At 41.9% G+C, this 23,247-nt stretch overlaps 1 protein-coding gene across 1 annotated transcript in view; it reads right to left on the bottom strand.

Moving 5' to 3' along the window:
* The window catches only part of KIAA1210, a gene marked incomplete at its 3' end in the record, with an annotated part of 44,948 nt that overhangs the window by 10,292 nt on the left and 11,409 nt on the right, over window positions 1-23,247 (bottom strand). Inside the window, exons 3-6 of the mRNA XM_081043002.1 lie at window positions 19,662-19,788; window positions 19,211-19,342; window positions 3,723-3,923; window positions 1,253-1,358 (exon numbers count right to left, since the gene is read on the bottom strand). Coding sequence (XP_080899128.1) covers window positions 1,253-1,358; window positions 3,723-3,923; window positions 19,211-19,342; window positions 19,662-19,788 — 566 coding nt within the window. The remainder of the gene's footprint in view (window positions 1-1,252; window positions 1,359-3,722; window positions 3,924-19,210; window positions 19,343-19,661; window positions 19,789-23,247) is intronic.

Genomic DNA, 23,247 nt, shown 5'->3' with positions numbered 1-23,247 from the left:
ATACATAGTCTTCAGGTCAAGCAGAAGGCAACAGTGATACAGATTGCTCCTCTCCTCTCTATACTTTTACTAAGGTGCTCAGCTTAATCCCCAGGTGGGAGGACCCTTGCTGCCTTCCCACCCTACCATCCACTGCATCCCAAGCTCCACCTAGTACTTTCATATCCAGCAGACAGCAATGAGCATAGCTACCTGCATGACAAACCACTTTTCTCAATTGTATGGAAAACCAATCAGTATCTGCCTCCATGGACACAAAATCAATTCTATCCTCTGTGCATAAAAGGGACAACTATGAAAAATAAATATAAAAAAAGATGAAAAGAAAGTAAAGAGATTGCTCACTTAATTTTTTTTTCTTTTTCTGTCTTTCTTTTCTTTTCTTGTTTTCTTTTTTTTCCTTCTGCAGAACAGTTTTGTAGTTTTGTTAGTTTTCATGGGAAAATGTTTTTAGAGATATCCTGTCTTTGAACCCAGGTGCAAAATCCTTTGTGGCAAAAATATGAAAAAAACTGTTTGACTTAATTTGTGGAACCGGAATTTTGTTTTATCAAGTATCGCTTGAAATTATGCTGCTATCAGCTGGAGCCAACATCCACATATACACACAAAGAGATTTTTTTACTCCAGTAGTATTTGTTGTTTGGGGATTTGATGGGTGTTGGCTGCCAAGGACATCTGTCTGAAGCTGCCCCAGCCCTCGTTGCCCATGGATATGGGAACTGGTCTCACTGTTAATGCAAAACCTTTTCTCTATACCAGAAGAGAAATGCAAATTAATAAAACTAGTTTTTGGCCAATTCCATTGTTATGGTCTGGTTCTGTTGTTGAGGGAAATGCTGAAGGGGAAACCTTTGGCTGCCCTCAGATATCTGGGCTCACTGAAGAACTCAGCATGTCCATTAGACATAGAGTAGATTAAAGAAACTTATTTTTAAAAAAAGAGTAAAAATAAATTAAAAAAAGAAACTTACAAACAAACACAAAACATTTCTGGTTGAAAATTCATTTAGATAAAGTAGGGATCCACGTATGACCCTTTACCTAAATTCCCACACAATTGGCAAGTGTATTAATTAGGCAGTTTAGATGGAGAAACCTGGACCACATTAATATGTATCTTAAATTGAAAGTTCTCTGAGGACCAAGGATAGCAGGCCTGGGTAATTCTCATTATATAGCTCCTGTCACATAGCATTATGCAATTAAGCTTATAGTACATGTTTCTGGGTGAGGGTAAAGGTGTGCCAACCTGCACTGTCTTTTGGGGGCTTCTTTTGGTAAGCTTCTTTTGGTCTGGTTGTACTCTTCCCTTCAGAAACCAGTGGAAGGTTTGGCTCATCCTCCTTTGGTTTTACCTAAAAGAGAGAAAGAAAGAGGTTGAATCAGACTGAAGTGTTCTTCCCCTACCACGGCATGGTTGCCAAAATCAAAAAACATCAAGAAAAAAGTCCCTTATATCCAAATGGCTCTGCTTGGAGCATTACAATACCATTAACAACGAAAATTATTTCCAGTGGAATCTATCAGCTGGTGATCATTTTACTCATTGGAAGTAGTTCACCTCCCTTTGAAGTTTCTGATCTCTGAGTGATACGCTTCAGGGAACTCTCTAAAACATCCTGAAAACCACTGAACCACACTGCAAGGTCATAAATCTGCAAATGCAGGTGTTGGGCCTGGTAACAAGCATATTCTTTGCAACACTAGAATTCTGAGATTTGCTTCATCAGACCTGGGAGCCAAATTCAAATCCTGTTTGGCTTTTTTTTCAGGGAATTTTGTTAAAATATGAATTATGTCTTTCCAGCTCAAAAGAAGAAAAAGGACTGTGGTTTTGTTGGGAAGGAAGAGAGAAAAAGATGAAGGGTTCAGCCCTTATACTTAAGGGTTGAAATTGGTTTAGTATAAACAAAGTTTCCAGATAATTACAGTGCAGCTTTGGAGATGTCTGAGTGGCACTGCACTGAACACTGTCCAGAATTTGGGCAATGTAAACCTTTATGACGTGCATCTAAAGACAAACATACAACTCTTTATGCTCCCATTTGAACTGCCCATGCAAACAGACTCAGTTCAAAATTATTTATTTTTGAGTCAATGTGGTCAGGTAGACCTGGGTGGAGATCTGCTCCATCATTTACACTCTGTGCCCTTGAGCAAGTTATTCTCTAATTTTCTATGTCCACATCTGTAAATTGGGGATAAGGAGAATCCCATGTTGGACTTGCAGACCTAACAAATTCCAAAGCACGGAGCAAGTGGCAGCAGCCTCTGTGTCATATATGATGCTGGACCCTTTTATTTCATCTGCATGTCAGGGAGAGTCACAAGGAAGACGCAGATGTCCCAGCCTTCTTAGAGAGTGCTACCCAGGTCTTTCCTCAATTAGGTTATGCAGAAGAAAGAAAGTCAGAAAGGTCATACTAAATTTCCCTTGGCCAGCATTGCCCATCTCCCAGGTTTGCGGTGAAGCGTCCAGGTGATAATGCATATATAGGGTTTAGCACATAGTAATTGTTCACCCTCTGCTTGACACAAAACCAAGGACATCCTGTCAGAACCACCAGAGGGCTCCCTGAGCCCACCACCCTACTAACTCTTCTTTCAACTTGTACTTTGTTCTCTTACTAAAGCTAAATTGAGATGGGGGGGCAACATGATGGGGGTGAAAAGAGTAATGGGTTGAAGTCAGAAGACTGGGTTCTAGTCCTACTTCTGCCACCACTAGGGTGTGTTTGTGTAACTATTTGTGCTTTAATGTCCTTCCCTGTAAAATACTTTAATTATAAGATCTTTTAGTCCCTTTCAGTGCTGATGTACAGCCCTTCACTTATAGCCCATAGTTACTGAGAAATTGGGTGTTTGACCAAAGTGAATCGTCCAGATAACTGACACATCTTTATAAACATCAACATCTTTTAATTCTTAGCTTTTAGTAAAAATCTTTTCCAAAAGCATTACTTCCCTATATTCTTAAACAGAGATCAGGGAGCATAGTTTAAGTTTCCGTGATGACTCGGACAAAAAATGAACATGATCTATTACATTGGATTATGATAAACAGTGTGGCCCTGAGGGACTTATAAAGGTGGGCAAGGTTCTTGATCTCTATACTAAATGTCCCCTCTCTACTATTAACTACCACTTTTCTTTGCTGTCAGATCTCTGAGTCTGATCTGTGGCCATGTTTTTAACAAAACTGGCTCACCTAAGTGTAACTCTGCCTTCTACAAAGTCATGTGACAGAAATTTGTGACATCAGTGTGACACCAAAAGACCTTTGGAAGGGTTAATAGCTGAGTTTTTAATGCTTGGAGGTGTCCCAAATTGCAATGCTGCAATTTGTAACTTATGTGTCTTACCTAATTAATAATCAAAAGAATCTTGATCTGGCCTATGGTTGAATATCCTTTACAAAGAGAGTTGAGTGAATTCCCAGATGCGAAGACAGTCAGCAGTTTCTGGGAGTTTAGGTCACTGTTTCTGCTTTCTTCAGTCCCTTTTACGTAAGTCCCACATGCATAGGCCATCTCACCCACTAGATGCAAGTTTGCTCACCTTTCTGGAGGTGTCAAGCTTGGGACAGTACTCTTGACTTTACCAACCCTACTTAGGGTATGTATCCAAAACCATACCACTTCCCTAGGTACAGTTTGCAAAGCTTGGAACTCATCCTTTACTATGTAGGAGTTTATTCCCAGGCCTCTCAAAAGACTTACAGTCTCTTGAAGGTTCTTCTTCTTTTGTTCCTGGGGGTTTAAAACCATCTTGTGTAGAGCAACTGAAGAATCCAAAGAGCCCTGGGTGGAGACTGGGGTGCTGAAACCAATGGGCAGCTGAATGCTGCTGGGAGAGGTAAGCATGGAAAATGTGGTCAAGGACTGTGAGCGAACGGGTCCAGATGAGGGCTCAAAGGATCTCTGGAGAAAGTGGGAGAAAGGAAATGAGTCAAGTCCATATGCTATCATTGGTCTCCAAAGTTGGATATTCCTCTGGCTGAAGAATTCCTCAAGCAGAAATCTTTCATGAACTACTGTCCCTTTTTCCTACAGCAATATTGACACTTCAGGTCAATAGGCTCATTAATGGCAAGGTGCACACTTTCTGCTGGTTCCCTTGCCAGTGAAAACAAGAAACAAGAAGTTCAGATTGCTCCCCTGCTTAGAAAGCTCTTCTTAGCCCTCTGGATAGGAACCCAATCATTTAATGAAGTTTACAAGGTTAGAGGGTTTGCATGTTCTCTTGTCCTGTACCCCCATTTAATTAACAGAAAGGGCTTATTGGTGTGAGAGGCACAATCTGTGTCAATAAAACCTCTGAGATTTCTCCATAGGAGTACTTGGTGGAGGGAACAAAATCAGGTTGAGGAGGGCTTGTCTGTAAGCTGGGTTTGCACAGATAGTACACTACCTTTACTCATACTTACTGCCCATGGGTACGAGGTTGATGGGAGCACCCTGAGGAACTGAGTGTTCCCACTCCCAGTGAGGTAAGGATGGAGCCTGTCACCTTATCCTCATTATAGCTGGCCTCCACCTCTCCAAACTATCTGGTCCTAGGGCTCCTAGTTAGGTTCTTCTGTAGGGGCTTCAAACCAGTCTCCTCTGGGCTTCTTGACAGCATTTTTCACAACTCAAAGACATGCCCCAGAGCACCTCACATTCCTAAGAATCTCCAGATATTTGTGTTAGAACAAGTGTCTCTGAAGGCCAGGTAATGAGCCATCTCTTCACTGGACACCAGTAGCAAATGACGTAATTTAGCAGGTGAAGAGACTTTCCATTTGTGTTTACTCACTAGTCCTTTCTAAACTATCTCTACACAGCAGTAGGGACCTCTTCAATATTTGCAGCTTTCACTTGCCTTCATATTTCCCCAGTACCATTGTATGTTGACCCAGTGACAACCTTAGATACTATCTTGGTTTCAAATATGGTTCTTTCATGGCCTGTGATTCCAATGCCTGTGTGTGGGAGACCCTGTCGTGCGGGAGACCCTGCTGCGCCATTTGTCATCTGAGGCGGCCTGTGGGGTCTCTAGTCCTGCTGCCAACATAAGAACACAAGATATGGCTAGGCCAACAAGGAACACCCACGGAGCTATAGGTAGGGTAGTCATACCACTATTGTCTCACAGGAGGCACTATAGGCTCACTGGAGGCTGGAGTCATGAGACCTGCACCGTGCTGTCCGCTTCTCTGCCTGTCAACCGACCAACTGACTCTCAACTCAACTCCCGACGACTCACCAATCAGTGCAGCCGCAGCAGTTCTATCAGTGGCTAATTGGCTAACTGGTTACAGCTAAAAGAAAATTAGCCACAGCTGACAGCCATCTACTACCTGAGTCAGCACCTTTCTATGTGAGGCTGAGAGCCTGGAAACTGTTCTCTGGGACTCTGTCACCACACTGGGACTTAACACAGTGCTCAATGGTCAGGCTAATGATACCACTGTGTTTCTCTGAAAATAAGACCAGCCAGACAATCAGGTCTAACACATCTTTTGGAGCAAAAAATAATATAAGACCAGGTATTATATTATATTATAATTATATTAAAGACCCGGTCCTATATTATAGTAAAATAAGACCAGGTCTTACATTAATTTTTGCTCCAAAAGACGCATTAGAGCTGATTGTCCAGCTAAGTCTTATTTTCGGGGAAACAGGGCATCCAAACCAACATTCTGTTTTTGATTCTAGGAAAAGGGGAGGAATGCTACCTTTTATGGGATCAATCACACAAAATTAGGAGTGGTCCCAAACTTTTCCTAACTTCTTTATACAACTGCCATCCATTAATTTATCTAACACCTCTCCCTGTATATTTGGCTTGTGTTATCTCTTGGAACTATGAATTTTATATTCAGTGTACAGAGTAATGTCTCTTGTCTTATTTTTCTGAAATGTTTTCATTCTTCAGAGTGGTCTTGTAATTCTGGCCTTTTGGAACTGGATGACAACATCTAACTTTCCACTAACTTCGTAATGTTTCCCCACTGCCTCTCTGATCATGCCTCTTACAACTTTCTGCTCCAGACACACTTCTGTTTTGCTGTTCCTCAAACATTCCAGGTGTGCTCTTCTCACAGGGCATTTGTACTTGCTGTTCCCTCTGCCAGGCATACTCTTCCTCCATGTCTGTGTGGCCAGCTCCCTCACTTCCTTGAGGTCTTGATACAAAAGCCACCTTCTAGTGACACCTTGCTAGTCAACCTATTTAAAATTTTAGCCCTCCATCCTGACACTTCATAATCCCCCTTCCTGTGTTATTTTTTCTCCTTGGCAGTTTTATCACTATCTCCACATTGTATATTTTGCTTGTTTATGTTACTTGTTGTCCATATCCCCCACTATTACATAAACTCCATGAAGAATGGTTTTCATCTGTTTTATTTGCTACTGTATCTCTAACACCTAGAATTGTGCTTGGTCCATAGCAGTTGCTCAATAAATGCTGAACTGGTGAATTAATTATGTTAAAACTTCCACTAGATGTTGCCTTTTTGAAAAGTCAGAGAAAGTTCGTCCCTGTTCTCTGAATCATTTTAGTTATTATTTCTGAGACCTCACTAGCTCCAGCCAAAGGTAAATGGAAAAAGTCAAGGATTTCTGTGGATCTAGAACCCTAAAAGGATACATACAACTTGCTTTGCCTAAAAACTAACTTATGATGCTTAGACAGCAAGTAAATACCCATTTAATAAAGAAACATTTTCAATTCAGTTGGCATCCTAAACCATCAAACAGTATCCACCACCCCTCACACACACCTGACTATGGCACTCAAGCTCAGGCAGGTAATTCAAAACAGCACTAAGAGGATCTCTGTTGTTGACTTTAGAGTATGTTGTGTGGGTATAGAGTGCATATATATTTTACAACTTCCCTTAAACTCACCAGTATATTAAACAAACTATTCAAATAAACTCTCTGGATATCTGGGCAGTATTTCTCCAAGTATGGTCTAGGAACCCCCATCATCAGAATCACCTGGAGTAAATGTTGAAAAAGCACATTTAAGGAGCTATCAAGACCCAATGCATAAGAATGTCAGGGGAAGAGCGTTAGTATAGGCTGCACAGGTTCTGCAAATGAGGCTTCTGGAGGCCATTGTTGCAAAGTGCTGCCTACCATGTTTCCCTGAAAATAAGACCATGTCGTTATTAATCTTTGCTCCAAAAGACTCCTTAGGGCTTATGTTCAGGGGCTGTCATACTGAAAAATCATGCTGGGGCTTATTTTCGGGGAAACATGGTTGGGGGACAGAGCCAGGAGTGCAGTTTCCAGGCTCTCGCCCTCATGTGGAAAGGTGCTCACTTGGGTAGTAAATGGCCATCAACTGTGATTGGATGGCCATCAGCTGTGGCTAGTTGCCTGTCAGCTGTAACCAGTGAGCCATTGGCCACTAATATAACTGCCATGGCTATGCTAGAAGAAAAATGGGAGCTAGCAAGAAGATGGTGGCTGAGCTAGCAAGAGCAGATTGCAGTTAGCACAGCAGATTGCAGATAGCAAGTGGGGTTGGTTGGTTGGCAGAGAAGGGAATGGCAGGCTGCAGATAGTGTGGCTCCTGCTTCCTATGTCTCGAACCCAGCTGCCAGCGAGAATATAGTGATATGACTCCCCTATCTGTGACTCCGTGGGTGTTCCTTGTTGGCCTAGCCACATCCTGCATTCTTATGTGGGGAGCAGGAGCTGAGGCCCCGCAGGAGACCCCTCACGACACATGGCACAGCGAGCAGGGTACGGTGCCGGCCAAAACTTTCCAAAGGGCAGTAGAGCAGTTTTTGTGTATGAGCACTCAGTCTCAGGAAGACCAGGAGGAGCATCTGCCGGAGAGCTGGATCCCCGTGGAGGGGTGGGAAGATGTAGACGGTTCCCCAACCAGCATAGGCCAGAGGAAGTGAAGGTCGTTGCAGCCCTGTGGGCTGGGAAGTTCTTGCTGAGGCAGCCCGGATGCAGGACTTGTAGTCCCAGGAGGAAACGCTTGCTGAGTCTTCCTTGGGAGATGAGGGTGAGGTCAAGATCGTCCCTCACCCCCAGGACAGCCCTGGTGAATGACTATGGACTATGGGGAATTGCCTTCTGTCACGCAGGAAACCCTGCTCGCTGCGCCATTTGTCGTGCCAGGCGTCCGGCAGGGTCTCTGGTCCCACTCCCCACATAAGAACGCAGGACACGGTAAGGCCAAACAGGAACACCCATGGAGCCATAAGTAGGGGAGTCAAACCAATATATTCTCACCAGCGCATCCACCTCTCTGCAGTCTGCTCTTGCTAGCCCCCCAATTCTTTTCTAGTGTAGCCACAGCAATTATATTAGTGGCCAATGGCTTACAGGTTACAGCTGATGGCCAACTAGCCACAGCTGCTGGCCATCTGATCAGTTGATGGCCATTTACTACCCGAGCCAGCACCTTTCTATGTGAGGCCGAGAGCCTGGAAACTGTTTTTTGGGGGCTTTGTCCCCACACCTTCCATCCCTAATTTAATGGACTGCTTGACTGTTTGGGATCATACCACCATGTAGTGGAACTGGTGGATGTTTGCTTTTGTGTCTTGACCAGCAGCCATCGAGAATATGTAAGCACCTTGATTGTGAGTTGCTGTTGTTCCAGCACGGTACCATGAGAGGCCCAGAGAGCGTGGCAGTGCCCTCAGAGCCCTGGCTGAGGCCAGGAAGTCTGGCTGTGCCCAGAGAGAGTGGCTGTGCCTGGGGAGACTGGTAGTACCTTCAGAAGCCCAGGAAGTCTGCCTGTGCCCAGAAGGACTGGTGGTGCCCTGAGAAACCCTGACTGTGCACAGAGAGCCTGGCTGTGTCCAGGATACTGCATTCACCTCCAGGCTCCTCACACAGAGCCCCTCATGTAAGACGCTTGTTGTGTAGATTGTGAGGCGAGACCCTGTAGGGGAGAAGTGTGGGAACAGAGCCAGGAATGCAGTTTCCAGGCTCTTGCCCTCACGTGGAAAGGTGCTCACTCGGGTAGTAAATGGCCATCAACTGTGATTGGATGGCCATCAGCTGTGGCTAGTTGCCCGTCAGCTGTAACCAGTGAGCCATTGGCCACTAATATAACTGCCATGGCTATGCTAGCAGAAAAATGGGGGCTAGCAAGAAGATGGTGGCTGAGCTAGCAAGAGTGGATTGCAGTCAGTACTGCGGATTGCAGTTAGCAAGTGGGGTTGGTTGGTTGGCAGAGAAGGGAATGGCAGGCTGCAGATAGTGTGGCTCCTGCTTCCTATGTCTCGAACCCAGCTGCCAGCGAGAATATAGTGATATGACTCCCCTATCTGTGACTCCGTGGGTGTTCCTTGTTGGCCTCACCATGTGGGGAGTGGGACCAGAGACCCTGCGTGACACCCTGCATGACAATGGTAGTCCTCTGGCATGAAGAGAAAACCTCCATTTTCAAACAGAAGCACAGCAAGCTCCTAAATAATCCCACCAGTTGCCTTAGAACAGGAGCCAGCATTGTCTGGTTTCCCTCTAGGAAGTGGGGCTCCTTTGAAGGTCGTACCTTTTCTCTCAGCCATACTGATTAGGAGAAACCAAGGAAAGATATGACAGGAACCAACCACAGGATTTTATAAGCTACCCAGGAAAAGCAAACCAAATCCCTTTCTGGCAGGTTTCTGAAAGAAAAGTGAGGGAAGGAAATGGGACTCCTTTCTTTACTTTGCCTACCCCACCCCTCCTGCAACCTCACTCCTCCCTCCCTGCACTCTGAGAGCCAACATACCCCCAATGTCAGATGTTTTTATTCTTCACCTGTGTTTTAGAGGGAGGTTAGTGTAGACGGCTTCTGATTAATAGCTGGAGTTAAATGAGTACCTTTTGCCTCAACATCTGGGAGATGTGCCATGCCTGGTGCCTACTAACCTAGATTCTTTCTGGGGAAGGATTCTGGGTCAGGCCTTGGGCCAGGGGAAGGGATCCTCAGCATTGGTGGTTGCAGGTGCTGGATACTCCTTTACTGTTAGTTGGGGTAAGGGCTGCCCTTTGGGAAATTAAAACACATTTTAACTTTTCCCCCCTTCTGTTAAGTTTATAGACCCAATGAAAACTAGTTCAGTCAGCAATACACCCTTTTAGTCATCCTTTTAGTGCTTTCTTTGTCTATTATATGATGCTAGGATTTTCAACCCTTTCCCAATAACCGTTGGTAAAAAAAGATATTTGAGTGGGGATAGAGAGCAGTTTGGCTACTTCTTGGAACAAAGGAGAACACTGATTGTTATATCTTAAATAAGGGCATTACCTAGTGGCTATTTAGGTCCAGAATTCATCAGCATTTGACCTGAAGAGCCATCATCCTGGGGTAAAACTCACTCTGAAACTGTCAGGCAGGTTTGACATAGGATGCTGGGGAGCTGGGTTCTATGCGAGCCATTCAGCCAAGGGTTCAAAAAGCAAGTAGTTGTTGGAATATCTCCAGATGAATCAGCATCTCTTGGTGGGAAAAAAATAGTTCTTGGTGGAAGTATTCTCTACCAAAACGTACTGGTGCAGGGTATGAGACTTGATATTGGCTGTTAGGATTTTAATTCCCCAAGTGTGTCAAAGTGGCTTCTGTGCCCATTCCTGAGAATTTCTGTGCAGCTGCTGCTTCACTGAGAATCTTTGTTTCATAAAAACTGTTGTGGTTACCATTTTGCCAACGTGAAAGTTCTAGGAGGTATAATTTCACATGTTACCTGCAGCTTCCCTCTTATCACAATCGCTTCAGTTTCTTAACTAGTATAGAGAATAAGAATATTAACTTTGGAATTGAATAGGCCTGAATTTGAGGTCCTAGCTATGCCATTTATTAGCTGTTTGACTTGGGAAAAGTTACCTAACCTCTTTGAGCCTCAGTTTCTAAAATAGGGATATTTTAGATATCATGTCTCTAAAATAGGGATATTAATAATAATATACAGATTAGTGTATTGTTGTAAACATTAAATAAAATGATATATTTGAAGTGCCTTTTGTATAAGAAAGTCTCAGTAAGTGTTAGCTGCTGTTGCTATTGCTGGGTATTGGTTGTACAAATTTTGAGAGCTGCTAAAGTCCATATTAGTGAAAAGAAAAGTGTTATAGATTTGCACAGGAATCCTGAGTTAAAGTCCCAGGTGTATGTCTGATTGGCTGTGTGACAGTGGCCAAGTCATTTCACTTGTAAGATAGAAATAATAGTATTTTTCTTATCTACCTTACAGAGTTATTGAGAATCAAATGATGTACCTATATATGCAAAATTACTTTGTAAGCTACATATTTTTATGCAACAATGGGGAGGGAGGCATTATACTTTCCTTTGACGTATCAGAGGATTTAAAAAAAATAATGCTCTGGCCTTTAGAGACCTATTTGTAAATAATAATGCTGATTTCTGGAGTAGGCCATCAGGGGTAAAGCAAGAGACATAAGGAGGCAACCTTGCAGCAATCTAAATGAATTCCTTATTAGCTAATACAACAGAATAACTGGCAGCTAATTAATCCCCATCATGTTAAATAGCTACATTTATCTTGCAATGGAACTAAAGCCCAGGCATTTAATCAGCTCAGACTTTTAAGCACCTAAATAGCCAATATACCCTTTCTCAAAAGTGAAAACTGATTAGGCTATATATGCATGACTTCTTTTCCACACAATTATTTTTCCTCATGAAAAATAATATTGAAGAAAAATATTCTACTGACTCATTAAGGAAGACAAGATAAAGATGAGCCAGGTTGAGAATGTGGCAGAGGTTAGGAAAGTGCTAATTAGGAGGATCCTCTGGTCCAAAGGTGGGCTAGAGATTTTTGGTGGGATGGATTAGTCAGTCTGCTAAGTCAGACTGCCTGCCAGAGAGCCTTGGACTTGTGTCTCTGCGTGGTGAAAGTTGAGGTCAAACAGAGAGTCACAATGGCTCATTATGTCACATAGGCTATACAGAGGTACATGTTCATCCTCACTACCCATGTCACCTATACTCAACTGAAGCCAGTGAACTGGGTCAGAGGGCTGTGACACCCAAAGAGGAAGGTCACTCAGGAAGAATCAACAAGCTGAAAGAAACAAAGCACCCAAATCTTCACCCAAGGAAATGTAGAAGAAATAGGCTGAGACAGCAAGGCCTTAAGCAGTCCTTCCTATTCTTTCCCAAGGGACTTCAAGGAGAAAGTAAGCCTAAGGTAAAAGGTCTATTGGGTCCTTGAGAGAGAAGATGTGTTTCCCCTGTGACCAGTAGGAGGCAGCAGCTCAGAGAAGAAAGAAGACGGCAGACTTGGAAAGACTCATCTGGGAGGGTAGAAATTTAGTCATCTTTTAGTCCGACCTTTTATTGGATGACTTTGTTTCCTGCCGAGATTCCTAGCTGATGCTCAATGAGAAAGCAGTAGAAGATGGGTTTGTGGGGAGTCTTTGGGGGATATAAGAGCTGGGGGTCATAATTTATGAGGAGCTCAGAGAAACATCCAGGCCAGCACATCTGGTTGAGATAGTGATTACAGCTGCCTCTTGGGATGCTGCTGCTGCTGTGGCTACCACCTGCCCTCCTTGTGCTCACCGCAGTGAACTGATTAGCCAGGAAGCATGGCAGAAATAGCTAAGAACTCTCATTCCTGGGAGTGGGTTAATTGTACCACCAAAGACTAGACTTTCTGCCTGCCAACCCAACATTTAATCTGAAGCAAACTGACTCAATTCTTCAATATACTAATAGAGAGTTTATTATACTCAAGCAGGACAAATGTTTAGACTGATGCTTGGAAATGTTGACGATAAATAGTTTAACTCCATTCATTAATCTATAAAATACATAGTTAGCCTATTCAAATGAACATAAAGAGAAAACTTTATGTCTTATAATGTTATATAATTTTCTTAATTGTAAACCCCAAGGTAACCACTAAGAAAATAATTTTAAAATATATTGAGAAGGAAATGAGAAGGCAATGAAAATGGCACACAAAAAGAAAACCAATTAAATCCAAAAGAAGGTAGCAGTGGAGGAACAAAGCAACAAAAAAAGATATGATATATAGGGGAAAAAATTGCAAAATGGCAAAAGTAAGTCCTTCCTTATTAGTAATTACTGTGAATGTAAGTGAATTAAACTCTCCATTCAAAAGGCATAAATTGACAAGATAGATTTTAAAAACATGATTCATTTATATGCTATCTAAAAGAGACTCACTTAGATCCAAAGACATAAATAAGTTGAAAGTGAAAGGAGGATAAGAACTATTCCAAGCAAATAGTAACCAAAAGAGAACCGGGTGGCTATACTAATATCAAACAAAATAGAATTTAAGTCAAAATTGTTACAGGAGATAAAGATGGACATTATACACTGATAAAAGTGTCAATCCATCAGGAAGATAGAACAATCATGAATGTGTATACACCAAACAACGGACCCACTCCCAAATGCATAAAGCAAAAGCTGACAGAACTGAAGGGAGAAATAGACAGTTCTACAATAATAGTTAGTGGCTTCAGTATCTCACTTTCAATAATGGATAAAGATGATCAATAAGGAAATAGAGGACTTGAAACAATGCTATAAACCAAGTAACAATTACACACACACACACACACACAGAGGGTGCCAAAAAATGTATACACATTTTAAGAAAGTAAAAAACTGTATTAAAATTGTAATACTCAAAACATACTGATATCAAAAGATGAATATAAGTCACACTTGACTTCTACAACTACAAGAGGTGCTCAAAGTGGTTACAATCAGCATAATTTTAATACCATTTTTTCCTTTCATAAAATGTGTATACACGTCATAGAAATGGTGGCGTGAGGTGAACCTCTTGAAATCTCCCCTGAAATTTACAACAAATGGAACAGCTATAATTCCATACAGGACTTCCTGCACAGCAGACAGGCAAGACTAAGAGATGTGCAACTGAGATTATCTAAACATAGGCAAATTGGGCAAGCGACAGAGGACGGAAGGGGTAGGTGTGGAGACATGGGCCACGCCAGCCACAGAATGCAGACCAGACCTCCGAGTTCCCTGCATTCCGGAGCTACAGCTGTCATGGGTGAGGGGAGAATTCAGACTGCTAATGCTCCCCTTATGGCCTACAGTCCCGCTTGAGGGATCAGCCTATGACACAGCTGAACCCAACACTCACGGCAGAGACCTCAGAGCAAAGATTGAGGGCAGAAGCGTGAAAACGGAGGTTTAAGCCCTCACTATCAAGCAGAGGATGAAAGGCATAGACATGGAGCCTAACCTTCCCCACCCTCCAGAGGTCACCCCTCCCCCACCTGCCCAGTGCCAGAAGGGGAATCATAGCAATGTCAGATCAAAAGAAAAGAATATTTACAGTTCTGAGATCTGTGACACGCAGCCAAGAACTCGCAAACCAATTAGTTCCAGAAAAGGGTAGGGAATCTTGTGTGGACTGGCTGTGCTTGTGGTCGCTGCCATTGCTCTGGGCCACCTCTCACAACCCACACTGCCCCTTCCCCCACCTATTTGGGCGGATCCCTGCAGGGGTAAACAGAGCTCCTGAAACACACAGGTCCTGAAACTGGACAAGGAAGAGCTTTGGAACTTCAGAAGCTCTCCAAATCCACCCATGGAGGCAGATCCCTGAGACCCAGGTGACCTGCTCACAGAGAAGAAGCCCACATGCCAGGTAACCCCTCCTATTGTGTCAGAAGCCAGAACAGTGCAGACAAAATATAACACTACAGTGTGAGAGAGAATAGAAGGCTGCAGTCAGAGAGAAAAATAACACATTCTACCAACACCTACTGGAAAGCAAAAGAAAGACTGCTTCCTATCAACCTGTTCTATAACCCACTCCTTAGATGTCTAGGAAGAGAAAGATTAATTCACTAATTGCCATTAATAACCAAGGTTATAACGCAGTTCAGAAAGAAAATGAAAAGTCTCCAGAAAATGAACTTAAAGACATGGAAATATGTGACTTGAATGACTCAGAATTCAAGATTGCAGTTCTGAAAAAACTCAACAAGATGCAAAAAAACACAGACAGGCAGTTTAATGAACTCAGAAACACAATCAAAGAACAAAGTGAACATTTTACCAGAGAGATTGAAATTTTAAAAAGGAACCAAATAGAGCTTCTGGAGAGTAAGAACTTGGTAAAAGAAATGGGGAATGAAATAGCCAGTTTAGGTAATAGAGCTGGCCAGATGGAGGAAAGAATCACTGACATCGAAGATAGAAATCTGGAAATTACACAGACAGAAGAAGAGAGAGACTTGAGAGTTAAAAGAAATGAAAGAACTCTACAAGAACTTTCTGACTCCATCAGAAAGAGTAATATAAGAATAATGGGAATACCAAAAGGACGAGAGAGAGAGAAGGAAACGGAGAGTATATTCAAACAAACAGTTGACGAGAACTTCCCAAACTTGTAGAAAGAACTAGATCCCCAAATCCAAGAAGCAAATAGAACACCTAATTACTTCAATCCCAATAGGCCTTCGACAAGACATATTGTATTGAAGCTGTCAAAAATTAATAATTAAGAAAGAATTCTCAAGGCAGCCAGGGAAAAGAAGATGGTAACATACAAAGGAAACCCCAATAGATTATCAGCAGATTTTTCAGCAGAAACTGTACAAGCCAGAAGGGAATGCAATCAAATATTCAAATTATTGAAAGACAGAAATCGTGTGCCAAGAATAATATATCCAGCAAAGATATGCTTTAGATATGAAGGAAGAATAAAGACAGTTCCAGACATACAGAAGCTGGGGGAATAATCTAACACACGACCTGCACTACAAGAAATACTGAAGGAGGCTATTCGGCCTGAAACAAAAATTCAAAAGAATGCAAAACCATGAGTAGTAAGATGAACAGACAGACAGAGCAGGAAATGGCAACCCCTACACCAAATAGGACACCATACACTTAAACATAACATACATAGTAAAGAAGGGAAAAAAACACTTAAAAAAGAAAAAGAGGAAAAAGACAACTTGCTACTGCAGTGCAGAAATCAACTCAAAACATAAATAGGGATAATTTGTGACAACAAAAACATAAAGGGGCGGAGATTAAACGTCTGAACCAGCATAAGGAAACGGAGAAAGTAAGCATGCTGAAGAAAATGGAATACTCTAAATATTATCAAACTTTTTTTACATGAACTTAATGGTAACCACTCAAAAAAAAAAATCCAGAACTGAAATATATAACATAATAAAAGAAGAAACAGAGGGAAAAAAAATCATACAATACCACCAAACTGAAATAACAGACATCAACAAAAAGGCAAAGAAACAATGCAGGCACTATCCTACTAAAAAAACAGAAATAGAATAATAGGAAACCCTCATAGAACAATAATCACCCTAACTGTAAATGGACTGAACTTACCAATAAAAAGGCACAGACTAGCAGAATGGATCAATAAACTAAACCCAACCATATGCTGCCTTCAAGAGATACATCTTAGCTACAAGGACAAATATAGACTCAAAGAAAAAGGGTGGAAATTGACACTCCGAGCAAATGGTATTGAAGAAAAGCAGGCATACTGATACAAGATGTAACAAACTTCAGCATAAACAAGATAACAAGAGACAAAGATGGATATTTCATGATTATAAAGGGGACTATAAAACAAGAAGACATAACAATCATCAATATTTATGCCCCCAATCAGGGAGAACAGAAATATACCAAGCAACTATTCACAGAAGTAAAGGGAAAAATTCACCATAACACAATTATAGTATGGGACCTAAATACATCATTGACAGCAATGGATAGATCATCCAAATAGAAAATAAATAAAATAGCAGCCCTAAATAACACATTAAATAAAATAGACATAACTAATGTTTACAGAGCACTTCATCCTAGAACATCAGACTATACATTCTTTTCTAGTCTATATGGAACATTTTCAAGGATAGATCATATCCTTGAAAATATTGAGACCATGTTGAGACAAAAAAACTAGCCTCGGCAAATTTAAGAAGATTGAAATCATACCAAACATATTCTCTATCAGAAGGCTTTGAAATTCTATATCAACTGCAAAAAGAAAGCAGGAAAAACCACAAATACGTGGAGATTAAATGACATAATTTTAAAGGACAACTTGGTCAAAGAAGAAATAAGAGGAGAGAGCAAAAGGTACATGAAACAGATGACAGTTAAAATACATCCTACCAAAATTTGGGGGATGCAGTGAAAGCAGTATTAAGAGGGAAATTTATATCATTACAGGCCTATCTCAAGAAACAAGAAAAATCCCAGATAAACAATCTCACGTTGCCTCTTAAAGAACTAGGAAAACAACAAATGAAACCCAAAGTCAGCAGAAGGCAGGAAATATCAAAAATCTGAACAGAACTAAATGAAATAGAGAACAACAACAACAAAAAAAACAATAGAAAAAATTAATGCAAAAATGAGCTCATTCTTTGAAAAGAGGAATAAAATTGATACACCCTTGTCTAGACTCACTAAAAAATAGAAAAAAAACAACAACAAATAAAATCAGAAATGAAAGAAGGGAAGTTACCATGAATGCCACAAAAATACAAAGGATCATCCAAGAAAATTATGAAGGACTATATGCCACCATAGTCATTTTATGATGCCAAAATTACTATCTAAATAGACTGTCCTATCTCAAACTCTTCCAAAAAAATTGAAGAGGAGACAACACTCCCTGACGCATTTTATAAGGCCAACATTACTCTGATACCAAAATCTGGAAAGGATAACACAAAAAAGAAAACTACAAACCAATACCTCTGATGAATACAGATGCAAAAATCCTAAACAAAATTCTAGCAAATCAAATGCAACAATGTATTAAAAACATTGTACATCATGACCAAGTGGGGTTCATCCCTGGGGCACAAGGATGGTTCAACATACGCAAATCCATCAATGTCATACACCACATAAACAAAATAAATGACCAAAATCATATATCAATAGATGTAGAAAAGCGTTTGACAAGATACAACATCCATTTATGATTAAAACAATAAAATGAGTGTAGAACGAAAATACCTCAACATAATAAAGGCCGTATATGACAAGCCCTCAGCTAATATAATAATTAACAGTGAAAAATGGAAGCCCTTTGCTCTACGTTCAGGAACACGACAGGGCTGTCCCCTATCACCTCTGCTTTTCAACATAGCGTTGGAAGTCCTTGCCAGAGCAATCAGGCAAGAGAAAGAAATAAAAGGCATCCAAATTGGGAATGAAGAAGTTAAATTATCACTCTTTGCAGATGACATGATGCTATATATAGAAAACCCTAAAGACTCCACCAAAAAGCTATTAGAAACAATCAACAAATACAGTAAAGTTGCTGGCTGCAAAATCAACGTACAAAAGTCCATTGCATTCCTATATACTAACAATGAAATCTCAGAAAAAGAAATATAAAAAACAGTTCCTTTTGCAATTGCAGCAAAATGAATAAAACACCTAGGAATAAACTTAACCAAGGATGTGAAGGACATATATGCTGAAAACTTAAGACATTTTTGAAACAAACTAAAGAAGACAGAAAGAAATGGAAAGACATTCCGTGCTCATGGATTTGAAGAATAAACATAGTTAAAATGGCCATATTACCCAAAGCAATATACAGATTTAATGCAATCCCCATCAAAATCCCAAGGACGTTTTTTAAAGAAATAGAACAAAAAATCATCAGATTTCCTTGGAGCCACAAAAGACCCCAAATAGCCAAAGCAATCTTAAGAAAAAAGAACAATGCTAGGTGTATCTCACTCCCTGACTTTAGCTTGTACTACAGGGCAACAATAATCAAAACAGTACGGTATTGACAAAGAAACAGACACATAGACCAATGGAATAGAATTGAGAACCCAGAAATAAACCCACATAAATATGGACAGATAATTTTTGATAAAGCTAAAAACTTACAATGAAGAAAAGACAGCTTCTTCAATAAATGGTACTGGGATAATTGGAAGGCCATGTGCAAAAGAATGAAACTGGGCTACTCTCTATCACCGTGTACCTAAATTAATTCAAATGGATTGAAAACGTAAGCATAAGACCTTTTGAGGTAGATATCAATATTATACCCATTGTAGATGAAGAAAGGAAGGCTCATAGAGGTTAAGCTATCAGCTCAAGGTTACAGAGCCAGTAAGTAGCAGAGAGAGAATTAAAGCATAGGTCGTCTGACACAGCTACCATATTTTTAACAATTCCACTCTATTACCTCAGTGATCTTGGAGCCTGCAACCCAGATTCCACTTCTGGGCATGTACTGGGTCACAACTCCAACCATGGCTCCAGAAAAAGCTTCATGCACACTATCAGCTGTAGGCAGAGTTCTGAAAACATGAGATCTCTGTGGAAGAAAGAAAAAACATGGAGGTTGGCATCCCTGCATATTTACAGTGGAATGTCGCTGTCATAATACTTAAGGCATTCTTGGATGGGTCAAGAGACGTGAATATGCTAATACCAGCCAACACTATTCCAGGCACTAGGTAAGCACATCATATATTTATACATTCTTTCATTCAATATTTACAACAGCCCTGTGTAGGTAGAATCAGCTGAGAAGTAGGGCCAATTTCCTCACTCCTTTTTTTTTTGGAGGGGTACGAATAGGAAATGGAAGACGAGTAGTCCAGTTAGGCACTAATATTCAAGTTCAATGTTACCTGCAGAGGTCTGCCTTTCTGGAGATCTGCAGAGCAGCATTTTTTACTTGCTGATCTTTCAGGCTCAGGGTCCAATACGAAGATGCTGTCATGGGACAAGGATTTCTTCCCCATGCGTCTCTTGACCCTGGAAAGAAAAGGTCTTGTGACAGCAGCCCAAGGGCCACAGGAACCAAAGACACATTCATATCTACAGTACGGCGGATGGCAGGCACATGGGGATGCATATGTGCTGACACAGAAAGGGGTCCATGAGATAGTAAGTGGGAAAAAAAGAACAGTATGGCCCCGCCACGGCGGCACCCAGGGCGGACCGCAGACTCGTGGAAGAGCCCAGGCCGGATGGCGACCTCTGCGCGAATCTCAGGACGGAGCGGAGACTTGTGGAAGGTTTGCTTTGGGGTGCGCTAGTTGGGCGAACGGGGAAGGAGTGAGGAGGGTAAGAGGAAACGCGCCTCGCTCTCCCCACCCCCCACGGTAGAGCCGCGGCCCTGCAGCGTGCCCACAGCAGCAGCGGCAGGCAGCACCCGGGGCTCTAGAATCCCACGGGAGCCCAGGGTGCAGCGGAGAGCGCAGGGTCCAGGAGGTGGGCTCTTTCTCTGGGTCCCACAGCTGATCGCTCCCGCAGGGGCGGGCAGCTCGTGGGCCCTAGGGCAGACAAAGAACTCACACGCCACACCTGGGCCTCTCACCGAGCTTTTCGAATCCTCCCCCTGCCCTTCCAGAGACTTAAACTGACCCCTGAACTAAGGAGTAGTGTCAGATTACAGAGGGGCGTCTGTGCTCAGGCATTGGGAAGATTGGCAGCCAGCTCTGACCTTTGGAAGAGGCTGGGAGGAGGGGATTTTCGCTGGACAAGAAGAGAGCAGACTCCCATACCCCCAGCCACCACCTTTTCGGGCCTGCGGGAGGAGTGTGATGTGGCTGGCCTGGGAGAGAGAAGACCCCCTCCATCCCCAGCCCACACCCCTTCTGGCTGGCCTGGGGCGGGGCAAGGGCAACCGTGGAAGCACTCCCTGAGTGCAGCAGTAAGCGGCCGATGCAGCTCCCGGCTTTCAGCAGCTTAGAGATCACCCGCCCGCCCCCTCACACACACCCATGGAAGGAGGGCCCTAAGACTCAGGAGTACTGGGCACAGGGCTGGTGGAGCTACTCTCAGCGTGCATTTGTGCAGAAAAGCACAGAAACTGCACGGTCTCTCTGAAAACTGTCATCCAGAAGCCTCAGCCCCTCGCATTCAAATCTACAGTCCCAAATCACTCTGGGCACCAGGTTACCAGCGCTGCCTGTGCAATAGGCAGGGAACTCTTTGGCACAGCGGAGGACAACCTGGAGATTGCTTGGTGGGCTTAAGCCAAGACTGGTGCTGCTTCCTGTTTTGCTTTGCTTGGTGTGTTTTTTTTTTCTTCTGCTGGTTGTGATTTGCTTTGTTCTGCCTTTATTTCCTTGATATCTTTGCTTATGTTGAGTGGGGATTGTCGGTTGTATTTTACATGTGAATGTACTTGATTTGTTTTCTTTGTTGTTGTTGTTGTTGTTGTACTTGGTAACTTAATTTGTGATGAAACTGCCCTAACAGGGCCCAGCTTAAGAGGCACAAGATTCAACATATCCAGAAGCCAACTCTAGACCAAACCAGAGTACTACCGGGTTTGACCAACAAGTCACACACCCAGAGGGAATTCTCTGAAGGCACAAGAGCCCATAGAGGCCAAACCTCATTTAAGTGGTCAACCCTCACCCAGCAGAACACCCTGCGGTGGGCAGAGCCAAGTCTCACAACTAGATGGCCTAGGAGTTAAACCCACCCACTCACAAGCTAAAAGCAATTAAAGTTCTTCTTGAACAGGACAATATACAAAACACACGAGCCACCTGTAGAGCACATGCAGAGGAGAAGAACGAAGTAGTCCAAGTCAAATATAAAGGACACATACTACATAAGATAACCCAGCAAGAACTAAGAGCTCTAGGGGATCTTCCTAATACATCAAAGCAAACACAGAGAGTTAGTCAGAATGGGGAGACAAAGAAACATGTCCCAAATAAAAGAACAGAAGAAACCTACACAACTGGATCCAAATGAAGCAGAGGTAACCAACCTTTCAGAGACAGAGTTCAGAACACTGGTGATAAGAATGTTTAAGGAGCTTAGAGAAGACATAAAGGAGGACATAGAAATCATAAAGAACAACCAGTTAGAACTAAAAAAGGATCGCTCTCCTGGGTATCTACCCCAAAAATATAAAAGCATTTCTCTATAGAGACACGTGTACTCCAATGTTCATTGCAGCTTTGTTTACGGTGGCCAAGACATGGAAACAACCAAAATGTCCTTCGATAGATGAATGGATAAAGAAGTTGTGGTACATATACACAATGGAATACTATTCGGCGTTAAGGAAAGATGATATAGAAGCATTTGTGACAACATGGATGGATCTCGAGAGAATAATGCTAAGTGAAATAAGTCAGACAGAAAAAGCAGAGAACCCTATGATTTCACTGATATGTGGTATATAAACCAAAAAGAACAAGACAAACAAATGAGAAACAAAAACTCATAGACACAGACAATAATTTAGTGGTTACCAGAGGGTAAGGGGGTGGGGGCTGGGTGATGAGGGTAAAGGGGATCAAATATTTGGTGATGGAAGGAGAACTGACTCTGGGTGGTGAACACGCAATGGGATTTATAGACGATGTAATACAGAATAAAATCGACAAACCCTTGGCTAAACTCACTAAGATAAAAAGAGAGAAGACACTACTTAACAAAATCAGAAATGAAAAAGGGGAAGTTATCACGGACACCACAGAAATACAAAGGATTATCCAAGAATACTATGAAGGACTATATGCCACCAAATTCAATAACCTAGAAGAAATGGACAAGTTCTTAGAAACATATAGCCTTCCAAGGCTGAATCATGAAGAACTGGAAAATCTAAACAGGCTGATCACCAGTAACGAAATTGAATCAGTCATCAAATACCTTCCCAAAATCAAATGTCCTGGACCAGATGGCTCCACCAGTGAATTCTACCAAAACTTCAAAGAGGATCTAATACCAATCCTGCTCAAACTCTTCCAAAAAAATTGAAGAAGAGTCAGTACTCCCGAACTCATTTCATGAGGCCAACATTACACTGATACCAAAACCTAGTAAGGACAACACAAAAAAAGAAAACTACAGACCAATATCTCTGATGAATACAGATGCTAAAATCCTAAACAAACTCCTAGCAAATCGAATACAACAATGCATTAAAAAGATTATTCATCACGACCAAGTGGGGTTCATCCCCGGGGCACAAGGATGGTTCAACATTCGCAAATCCATCAATGTGATACATCACATAAAATAAAGGACAAAAATCATATGATTCTATCAATTGATGCAGAAAAAGCATTTGATAAGATACAACATCCATTTATGATTAAAACACTTAATAAAATTGGTATAGAAGTAAAATACTTCACCATAATAAAGGCCATATACGACAAGCCCTCAGCTAATCTCATAATTAATGGTGAAAAGCTGAAGCCCTTTGCTCTACGTTCATTTAAACAAAAAGTTTGTCCC

This window comes from Rhinolophus hipposideros, assembly GCF_964194185.1.
Source record: "Rhinolophus hipposideros genome assembly, chromosome: X".
Taxonomy (NCBI): domain Eukaryota; kingdom Metazoa; phylum Chordata; class Mammalia; order Chiroptera; family Rhinolophidae; genus Rhinolophus; species Rhinolophus hipposideros.
Note: the sequence above shows the minus strand (reverse complement) of the source record. Positions and strands in the feature narration are given on the sequence as shown.